Source organism: Gracilinanus agilis, chromosome 4, assembly GCF_016433145.1.
Source record: "Gracilinanus agilis isolate LMUSP501 chromosome 4, AgileGrace, whole genome shotgun sequence".
Classification (NCBI taxonomy): domain Eukaryota; kingdom Metazoa; phylum Chordata; class Mammalia; order Didelphimorphia; family Didelphidae; genus Gracilinanus; species Gracilinanus agilis.
In genome coordinates, this window is record NC_058133.1 from 500718340 (window position 1) to 500729152 (window position 10813).

General features: G+C 53.3%; 1 protein-coding gene across 1 annotated transcript in view; it reads right to left on the minus strand.

Moving 5' to 3' along the window:
- The window catches only part of LIMK1 (LIM domain kinase 1), a 34872-nt gene extending 24093 nt beyond the window's left edge, over positions 1 to 10779 (minus strand). The window contains exons 1-2 of the mRNA XM_044676417.1: positions 10722 to 10779; positions 6873 to 6969 (exon numbers count right to left, since the gene is read on the minus strand). Of these exons, the coding sequence (XP_044532352.1) occupies positions 6873 to 6969; positions 10722 to 10779 (155 nt within the window). The remainder of the gene's footprint in view (positions 1 to 6872; positions 6970 to 10721) is intronic.
- Positions 10780 to 10813: the final 34 nt, after the last annotated feature.

The following is a 10813-nucleotide window of genomic DNA, read 5'->3' on the forward strand; positions in this document are numbered from 1 at the left end:
GGGGGGGGGGGAAGCCCAAGAGAGTGAGCCAGGTGTGCCCCAACCCCGGCCATTGGGGGAGGGGGAGAGAAGAAACGGGGCCTTTGGGAGTCCCCCACCCCAGGCCCATGACGTCATCCCAGAGTTCTGCGGTGAACTTGGAGGGGGGCAGGGCCCGGCCAACAGCTGTTCAGGGCCAGTATGTGTGTGTTGGGGGGCACTCAGGAACCCCACTAACTCCTGTGAGGCCCTTCTGGGCTCTCCCCACCAGACGCCGCCCACACCAAGGAGCCTCGGACAAGGGAGATGCCCAGCTCTCTGAGGGGGCAGAGCAAAGAGCCCACCCTGGGGCCAGGCTTCCTTCAGCCCTTCTTGGAACTCGAGCACCCTCCCCTCCCTGCGTACCTCAGTTTACAAAGAATGGGAAGGTGCCGGGTACCCCGAGGCCCCCCAGCACCCAGCCTGCCTCCAGCCCTGTGATCTCTGAAATCCAGGGAGCTCAGAAGCCTCCACATTCACAAACTCATCTTAAAAGTCTTTCTTCACAGTTCCCTCTGCTAGGATATACCACACAGGAGGGAGAGGGTGACGTCAGAGCCGTCAGAGCCGGCCGCCCCTTCTTCCCACCCCCTCAAGCCGACAGCGAGGACACATTGAGAAATCGGATGTGAAACTCAGGAGCTGGGCCCCCTCCACAGCAGGCCTTCAGGGAAAACCTGAGGCATCTCCTGGTGCTGAAAACGGCCCTCACCAGGGCCCTCCCACCAGAAAGGGAAGTGTCAAGCCCTCTGGTGCCCAGTTAGGAAGGGTCCAAGTTAGGCATGGAACCCAGAGTTTCCTGTATCTCAGACTGGTGGCACTTTCCACTAGACAGCCTTTGCCAGGATCCCGAGGAGATGGATTATTCTTTTTGTGAGTCAGGCTAAACCTGGAGGTCAGCCCTCCTCTGCAATCCTACCTTCACGTGTTCATCCTTTCCCTCATCCCTCCAAACCCTGTCTCCCTTCTCCACCCCTTCCCTCATCCCTCCAAGCACTGTCTCCCTTCTCCTTCCTTTCCCTCATCCCTTTAAGACCTGTCTCCCTTCTCCACCCCATCCCTCATCCCTCCAAGCCCTGTCTCCCAGCTGCCCCCTTCTCTCTACTCATCTAGGGGATCCCTAAGCTCAGGACTCCATCACTTCTCTCCAGCCTCTTCTCCTTCCAAGTTGTCTTTTACCTGCCACACAGATGTCCCCAAAGCAGAGAGGTCTGACCACATCAGTCATCCCTCTGACTCCAGGAACTCCCTATGGCTTCTAAGGTCTCAGACAAACTCCTCTGCTTGGCCTAGGGAACCCTTCGTGATCTTCCCCAGCTTGTCTGAGATGCCGGCCGCCCTGCAGCCACACTCCCAACTTATCCCATGGTCATTTCTGTCTCCTGTCGTTCCCAAGACCCTGGAATGCCTTTCTTCCTCCCCCCGGCCTCCAGGAAGCCCTGGGTCCCTTGAAGACTCAGCTCAAAGGTTCCTTCATCTACAAAGTTTTTCATGATTCCTCCAGAAAGCGCTCTCCTCTCCAAAAATCTGATTTTGTATTTATTTATGTTTGTGCTGCTTCCCCCAAGTTGAGAGTAAACTCCTTGAGGGGAAAAGCTGTTTCATTTCTAAAAACTGGCCTCCTGGGGAAGCTGGGGGAGGCACAGTGAATAAAGCATCAGGCCTGGAATCAGAGGATCTGGGGGTTCAAATCTGGCCTCAGACATTTCCAAGCCGTGTGACCCTGGGTAAGTCACTTAACCCTGTTTGCCTTGCCAATGCCCTTCTGCCTTAGAGGATTAACTAAGACAGAAAGCAAGGGTTTATAAACAAATAAAAAGTTCTGAAATCTCAAGGAGCTAGCCTGGCCGCTGACAAACAAACAGTGGTCTCCAGCAGGGAGATGCTCCAAATGGGCACAAAGCGATGGGGAAGAGGGAACTGGCAGGGGACCCTGACCAGGAGAAGCAGCAGCTGGCATGGGGCTGGCCGTGGGTGAGCCATCCAGAGGATGGGAGATGCTGTGGGCTCAGCAGCCAAAGGGATATCGGTCAAGTGTGCCAGGCAGCTTTGGCCAAGAATAACCATAAAACGAATGGGGAAGGAGGGGAGGAAAGGGGTCAGAATCACTGAGGGCACCGGCGTGAGGCCAGCCTACAGGCAGGAAGCCTTGGGACTGGAGGCAAGAAGAGCCGCCACTCTGCTACTTCCAAGTGGGGGGCCGCGGCCCATCCCCTCCCTTCTAAGCTGGGCCTCTGTTTCCCTTCCCATTCAATGGAGGGGTCAGACTAAGGACTCCTGAAGGTCCATGACCCATCTCGAGGCTCCGGAGAGGGGAAGATACGAGAAATCGGTTCTCTTCCAATCCAGAAGGGAGGGAATGCGGGGCCACAGAGCATCCTGCCAGGCAAGCGCACGGGCTGGAGAGAGGCCTTTGTGGAGGTCGGAAGCTCTCCGGCAGGAAAGGAGGCCCAGGAAAGCTGTCTGTAACCTGGAGTCTTTTTTTTTTTTTTAAATAATTCTTACCTTCTGTCTTAGACTCAATACTGTGTATTGATCCCAAGGCAGAAGAGCAGTAAGGGCTAGGCTGTGGGGGTTAGGTGACTTCCCCAGGGTCACACAGAACCTAGTTTCTATTTTTATTTTTAATTTTAAAAATTCTTTTTAAGAATCTAGTTTTAATGGTTGTTGTTTTTTTTTTAAACCCTCACCTTCCATCTTGGAATCAATACTGGGTATTGGTTCTAAGGCAGAAGAGTGGTCAGGGCTAGACAGTGGGAATTAAGTGACTTCTCCAGGGTCACAAAGCTAGGAAGTGTCTGAGGCCGGATTTGAACCCAGGACCTCCCATCTCTGGGCCTGACTCTCCATCCACTGAGCCACCCAGCTGCCCCCTATGAACCTAGTTTTAAGAGAGTCGCCTGTCCCCAACAGGATCCCAGAGGTCCAGCTCAGAGCCAGAAGGCCCTCAGAGGCCCTCTGGTCTGGGGGTCTTTCGGAGGGGGCCCTTTGGCAGCAGCCTGGCAAAGCCCAAATGAATAAAATACCGAGAATCACCGAGGAAACGAATGACGCGACATGCAGTTCTCGAGATACTTTTTAAAAAGTTCACAGAGCACAGGTGAGGAGCCCCCCAGCTAGGCCCATTCCTTCATTTTACAGACAACTTGCCTAAAGTGGGATTTGAACCCAGGGCCCTGCCTCCGGCCCCAGAGCTCTTTTCAGTCCGTCAGGACGCACGGAGAAGATGGAGCTCGCCAGCCTTCTGTTAGGGCGGCGAGCGGGCCGGGCCAGGTGCAGAGTCTGCGGACATCTGCGAGGCGGCCAGGCCTGCGTCCTCCGTCCAGCTGGCCCTGTTTCACTTCCCCAAGGCTTCTCAGACCAGGCCCTCCTCCCTCCTCCCTCCTCCCTCCGCCACAGCCCTGGGGGTGCCTCGGAGAGAAGAACCTCGAGGCGGGGAGCCCGAGGGGCCGAAGGGTCTCTTCTGACTTACTTGGCTCTGGCGAGGAAGTAAGTCCTCCTGAGGGTGGAGGCCAGCATCCTCCGTGGCTGTGGCCTCCGGGGGAATTGGGGACCAAAGAGGAAGTCGAGGCGGGGTCAGGACTCACAACTCCACCCCCTCCGTCCCCAGCCCGGGTCTGGATGGCCCAGAAGCCACGCACCCAGGGGTGGGGCCAGTGCGGCTGCAGGGATGGGAGAAAGGCGAGCAGGTGGGGATGGAGACCACCTGAACATGCCTGCGCACTGCGAGCTTGAAGGGGCTCCTCCTGACCAGCCCACCTTCCTGTTTCTCTGACCACCGTCTCCATCACCCGCCTCCGGGATGCCAAGCTCCCCACTTTACAGGTGAGGAAACTGAGGCCTGGCTAGCGAAGCGAGAGATCCCCGGCCCTAGGAAGTCCTGGGTCCTCCTGTAGAGCTTTAGAACTGGGAGGACCCCAGACTCTAATCCATAGGGAGGCTCAGGGGGTACAAGGAACCCAGGTCAGACCCTGGGAGCATCCGGAGGGCTCTGAGGGGCCCTTTAGTCCCCCTCATTTTACACCTGGGGAAACTGAGCCTCAGAGAGGCTAAAGTAGTTTGAAGTTATGGATATTTTAAATTCAATAAAAACTGAAGAATAAAGGCAATAAAATGGAAGGAAAAGAGTCTCTTCCAACCATTTAGCACTAAAAAATGGGAGTTTGGTCTAGTAAAGAATTCGCCAAGCTAGGTTCCACTGTGTGTGGGAGGAGAGAAGGGTCCAGAGGGTCAGAGATCACAGATCAGAAGCTGGACGGGACCTCGAAGGCCATTTAATCCTTCCCAGCCATCCTGTAACAAATGAGGAAACTGAGGCCCAGAGAGGGCCCCAGGCCCCACAAGTAGGAAAGGCGTAGCAGAAGAGTGGGGAAAGCACCAAATCTGGAGCCAGAGAACCTGCTCCTTCTCTACACATGGAATGAGCAGGGCTCTAGAGGCCTCAGAGGTCTTGGGTTCAAATTTTGCTTCTGACCCTCTGTGGGACCTTGGGCTAGTCCTTTCTGTCCTCCAGGTCTGTTTCCTAATCTGTAAAAGAAGCATAAATGCTTTTTCTGCTCTCTGGGCAGAGAAGCCCGGAACTGAGGGTCTCTGGGGTCCACCCTGGGATCTGCCCACTGGACCCTGCGAGGAGGTGCCCAGAAATGGGTGCTCGGGGCACGGGTGAGCCTGAAATAATTCCTGAGACGGTCTATACGTGCCAGGCCTCAGGGAGGACACCGAGCCCGGGCAGGCCGGAGTCAGAGAGGAGGATGGGCTGCCCAAGGACGAGGGACTCCGGGGGCCTTGGCACGGGGCCCCTGCCCTGTCCTTGCCGCTCGGATCGGGGCCGCTTCTTGGGGAAGCTTCTTGTTCTGGACAGGAAATGGAGACCCAGAAGAAATGACTGGGCTGCTGCCCAAGGCCACCCGTCACAAAGCAGTGAGACTGGACCAGGACCCGCGCCAGGCTGCTTTCCCCCTCCCCATCCTCCTGCTGGCACGAAGCACCTCTCAGCAGGGTCCGGAGTCAGGTTCAAATCCTGCCCCTGGTGCTTGTCAGCTGGGTGACTTGGAGCCTCAGTTTCCCCCTCTGTAAAGTGAGAGCTCTGGATCAACGATCCTGTCATTTCGGCTTCCCCATCCCCAGGACAAAGACCGTCTCTAGGAGTCTGTGGTCCAAGTCAACACGCACTTATTGGACGCTTACTGTTTGCCACATGCTGGGAATACAAGGAGAGGCGAAAAAACAGTCCCTGGGCCGGTCCGGGGCTGATCCCGTCACCTCTCTTTGCTTTGATCTAGGCCTGGGAGGTCATGGGAGTGGGGAAGTCTTGCCCAGGTTATGCAGGAAGTATTTGAAGCCATATTTGAACCCAGGACTTCCTGTCTCCAGGACTGGCTCTCTATCTACTGAGCCACCTCGCTGCACCCCCTGAACTTGTTTTAAAAAAATATTTTGATAACCATTTCAATAGAATGAATTTTCTATGTCTTTTATTTGGTGCATTTAAGAGCAGAATTGTGAGAAGGGGGTCCCTAGGGTTCACCAGGCTGCCAAAGGGGTCCAGGGCATCCCCCCAAAATGAAAACTCCCTGACTTAGCTACAGTGTGATGTGTCAGATATCCAGCTGAAATAATCACAACTATTCTCTCTCTCTCTCTTTCCCTCTCCTCTTCCTCTCTCTCTCTCTCTCTCTCTCTCTCTCTCTCTCTCTCTCTCCTCTCTTCCTTCCTTCCTCTCTCTCTCTCTCTCTCTTTTTCTCTTTCCTTCTCTCTCTCCTTCTCCTTTTTCTCTCTCCTCTCCCTTCTTTCTTTCTCTCATATGTATGTACATATGTATGTATGTACATAGATATACAGGGAGTTTGTAAAGCATTTGACAAATGTTAACTTGTGTGATCCCCATACATAATTTCTCCAGAATATCCCAGCTTGACCAGAGGGCCAGACAGGTTACCTAGTCCATTTTTCTCTTTCTCCAAAAGAGGAGGGGGCAGCTGGGTAGCTCAGTGGATGGAGAGTCAGGCCTACAGACGGGAGGTCCTGGGTTCAAATTCTGCCTCAGACACTTCCCAGCTGGGTGACCCTGGGCAAGTCACTTGACCCCCATGGCCCACCCTTACCACTCTTCCACCTAGGAGCCAATACACAGAAGTTAAGGGTTTAAAAAAAAAAAAGAGGAAATTGAGAACAAGAAAGAGAACTTTCCTGACATGGAATTTATGGCTGGATTAATTGAGAGCTCAGCTCTCTTGCCTCAAAATCCAGCCTCCTTTCTATATCCCATTGACTTTCCAAACACTTGGCTTAGAGGTCTTTATTTAGCCTTTGAGATGTAATATGGAGTGGGGGGTGATTAGCTTCCTGGCCTCAGTCAGGAAGTCTTGGATTCAAGTCTTATTTCTGGTCTACCCTGGACCAGTCACTTGACTTTTGGTGCTTCAGGGAAGTTATTTTTTTTTGGTTAACCCTTACTTTCTGTCTTAGTTACAAATCTAAGGCTGAAGAGCAGTAACGGCTAGGCAATTGGTATTAAGTGACTTGCCCAGGGTCACCCAGCTAGGAAGTGTCTGAGGCCAGATCTGACCCCAGATCTTTTTGATCTTAGGTCTGGTGCTCCGTCCACTGTGCCACCTAGCTGCCCTTCCAGGCAACTTTCTAAGACTGTAAACTGCAAAGCAGGGGTGCCAGGCTATCCTGGTGGAGGGAATTCCTTCCCTGGGAGCTCCCTCTATCAAAGCAATCACAGGTTGGTCCTTGCCCAGCCCACACAGCCCCAACGCATTTCCTAGCTCTGCCCGGGATCCTTGGACCTAATGTACCAGCAGAACTTCTTTCCTCCTTCCCTCCCGCCCGCCCTGCTCCTTCCCTACCTGAAGCAGTCAGAATGCCAGTCAGCATTCAGGGCCTGGAGGTACTGCCCATCATAGATGCTCTGGCCACAGCTTGAACACACGGGCAGGTCACTTCCTGTAAGGGGTGGAGCAGATGGGAGAGAAGGGAGATGGAGCGAGGGATTGACTGTCTGGCACGGTGCCCGCCCCTCCCCCTGCCCATGCCAGGCTGGGGCCAAGCGGGGCCCTTTACTAAACAGAGGAACGAGGAGGCCATCTGGACCTGGGCTTCAGAGAGGATTAGTGGGGGTGGGGGAAGGGAAGGGGGGGGGTCAGTCCATCGGTCAGCATTCTGAAGCGCCCACTACATGCCAGACTGAAACAACACAATTCCTGCCCTCGGGGTTTACAGTTCTCCCTGACAAAGAGGAGAAATGAAGGCAGGGGAAGGGATCTTCTTCTTCTTCCTGTCTATCCATCCCAAGTAGGGCCAGAGTGATTGGTACCTAATGACCTGAGGGAGGTCTAGGGCCTTTGGGCTCAGGCAGGTCCCCAACGAAGCCCCTAGAATCATTCCTAAGGAAAGGCTCTGGAATTGGAGTGTTTGGGCTTGTCAGACTTCCTCTCTGGGCCTCAGTTTCTTCCTTTTGTAAAATGAGGGAGTCAGACTACATGGCCTCTGAGATCTGTGAGCCTCTAATTCATTTGCAGACTGGGAAAGGAGATAAAAGCCCGTGGTGCATCCTTGGCCAACCTTCTGCTAGCGTTCCTGGGTGAGCTCCCATTGTCCGCCTGAGTGGGGAGAAGGGGGGTCAGAGAATAAGCCTGAGGGACACGAGGTCCCCAGAAGGCTCCTCTTTGCAGAATTTGGAGGAGAAGTGGGGAAAAAAGGGAGCATCTCCTCCCAGGTTCTCCTCCTATGCTTAGTCATTCCACAGACTGGCCACAGAATGATGGAGTTGGTGGAGTCCTTGGGGATCAATCGGGCCAATCCCTTTACATTACAGAGGAGGAACCTGTGGTTCAAAAAAGGAAATAATAATAATAATAATTGACGTTTAGGATTGCTGAGTCAGAGCTGGAAAGGGCCTTCTGACCTTTTTATTTTTTTTTTTTAAATCTTCATTCTCTTAATGATGCCTCACAACCCTCCAAGGATAATGAGAATTATTTCCTCCATTTTACAAATGAGAAAACTGAGGCTCACAGAATTAGTGGTTTGCTCAAAGTCATGCCAAATGCCCCAATTCCCAGCCTCCCTGGTGATTTTCTATGACAATGGAATGGGGAGCCAGAGTGTCCCCAATTCAATCCATCTGATGACCCACATCTTCCTTCAGCAGGTTTTGGAGAACCTACGAAGATAGAGGCTGATTGCCTTTAGAAACGTGCCTTGTTTTGAGGCTACCCTGGATGTGGCTGGTGGTGATAAGAGATGGCAAGGGAGGCAGGGGCACATTGGAAGTACTTTGGGTAAGAATCGAAATTGCCCTGATTTCAATCTGACCTCAGACACTTCCTAGCTGGGTGACCCTGGGCAAGTCACTTGACCCCCATTGCCTAGCCCTTACTGCTTGTCTGCTTTGGAACCAACACACAGGTAAGAGTTTAAAAAGAAATCTGTGTGAGGCCTCAAAAAATCACTTAGTCTCTTTGTGCCTCAGTTTCCTTATCTGTTAAATGAGGGGTTTGGATTGAATGATCTTTAAGGACTCTTTTAGTTTTATGATCTTATGAGCTCACATAGGTGAGCTCATAATGCCAACCAGGCACAGCCCTATGGGCCATGAAGGCTCCATGTAATGGAGGATAATCAGAATAGCCCCTTGCTCCTAACTAAGGCCTGATTCCCCATTCTTCCCATCCCCCAAGGGACCGAAGTCCCTCATTCCCCTGTGAGGTGCCAGGATGTGAAGGCAGGCAGCCTGGGGAGAAGTACAGGGACTGACCCCCCCAATCCCAACAGGGTGCAAAGGGACTTTCACCTCAGCTTTTTCCAGAGCCTGGTTTGATAAAAGGAAAGCAAGAGCATCTTGGAGATCTAAAGGGAAGGCGGAATGGCAGACGGAGGAAAAGGGCCCCGAAAGGGGAAGCCAGGGATGCCCTGACTTCACCTACGTCATAGGTTTGCTCTGCCCAATCCCCCACAAGAGGCAACCTTCTGCCTGCCAACATGTGGAGCACGTCCACGGCCCAGAATGTCAGAGCTGGAAGAACCTCAGATACGATTTCACTCAACCCCTTAATTTTCAGAGGCGGAAACTGAGGTCCAGAGAGATCCTATGGAAAATGAGAGGCTGGGCCAGAATGAGTCCTAGGCTGACACGCCAACTCCCTCTTTCATCGGGGGTTGAAAAGTGGGGGTAAAACCAAAAGTGATCTGGGACAGAAAGCCAAGAAGGTGTCAGGGGAAAGGAGAGGCCATCAGAAATTAGTCAAGGGTGGAAATCTATCTAGGCAGAAGAGAAGGGACTCTGAGATAGGAATCAAGAGAGGGGAAGGAGAAAATGACTCTAATCCTAGGCCTGATGGCAGACCACCTAAGAGAGGGGAAAAGCTGCTTTGGAAAGAGAGGGTGACAGTGGAATTGTGTGTCGGCTAAAGGGGGTTAGGGGGGCTTGGGGGAGGGAGAAATAACATGAAACATGTATGGAAAAATATTTTTAAAAAAAGGGAAAGAGAGGGTGAGATAGGGTGATGGGGATTAGTTAGGGGGTGGCAGGGTGAAATCTTCTAGATTCCCCCAATGTAGGAAATACTTAGGATGGGCTTCGGCATGGGAGGAAGGGATGGAGGTGAGAGGAAGAAGAATGAAAATAACAGGAGCAGTTTAAAGAGAAAGGGGTGTTTGGGGGCTTTGTGGATAGGAATGAGTTAGAGGGATAGGATTAAGCAAAGGGGGAAGGAGTGACCATTGAGAATGGCAGTGATAGAGATATGGGCAGTCAGGGAAATTGAGGTGAAAGGAATAGGGACGCTTAAGGATATCAAAGGGTCATTTAGAGCTTGGAGATCATCTCTAGTCCAACTGCCCCAATTTACAGATGAGGAAACTGAGGCCTAGACAGGTTAAGGGCCTTGCCCAAGGTCAAACTGGCAGCATCGATGGGATCTGAACTCCGGCACCTGATAGAGGAGGCACTCTGTGGTGGTGTGGAGACAACACCAGATTTGAAGTCTAAAGACCTGGATTCAAACCATTTCCTACTAGTATGACCTTGAGTAAGTCAATTCACTTTTCTGGACTGGATTTCCTTATCTGCAAAATGAGGAGGTTGGACTAGAGGGTGCTGGGCTGTCCTAGCTCTGAAGCTGTGGTCCCATGACTTCAATGCAGGGGTCTTTCTTCGACAGGATACTCCCATTCAGGCTTATGGATGGGGATGGGGGTGGTTAGGGCATTCGAGGGGATAAAGAGATGGGGATGGTTAGGGAGGTGGAGGAGATGGGGAGAAGTGACAGGACAGGGGCCAGCCCAAGGGAGGCTGGAGGAGTTAGATCCGAGGGGTTGGAGTTGGAGGATAAAGAAAGACGGAGGATGGAGGGGAGTGACACAGGGAGGAGGTTAATGAGGGCTGAGGATGGGGGCACGGGATGGGATGCCGGAGGGGACGGGGTCTGAAAGTGGCTGGGGAGGAGAATGAGATGGGGAGCTAGGAAGAGTGAGGGTTCCGGGCAGGGGCGCCCCTGGGGGCCAAGGAGAAGGGAAGTCAGTGAGATGGGGGAAGCTAACAGGGTGGGGTGCCGGGTAGGGGCGACCTGGAGGGGCAGGAAGGTGAATGAGATAGGGGAGCTAAGCAGGGTGGGGTGCCGGGCAGGGGAGCCCTGGGGCCGGGCGGGGAGGCAGCCAAAGCCCGAGCTGGGGGAGGGGCGGACCCCCGCGCTCACCTTCCTCCTCTCCCATACGTTCTTCCCTCCAGGTGCAGCAGAGGAGCATCAACCTCATGCATTCGGCGGGACCGGGGCCGGGGCCGTGGCCG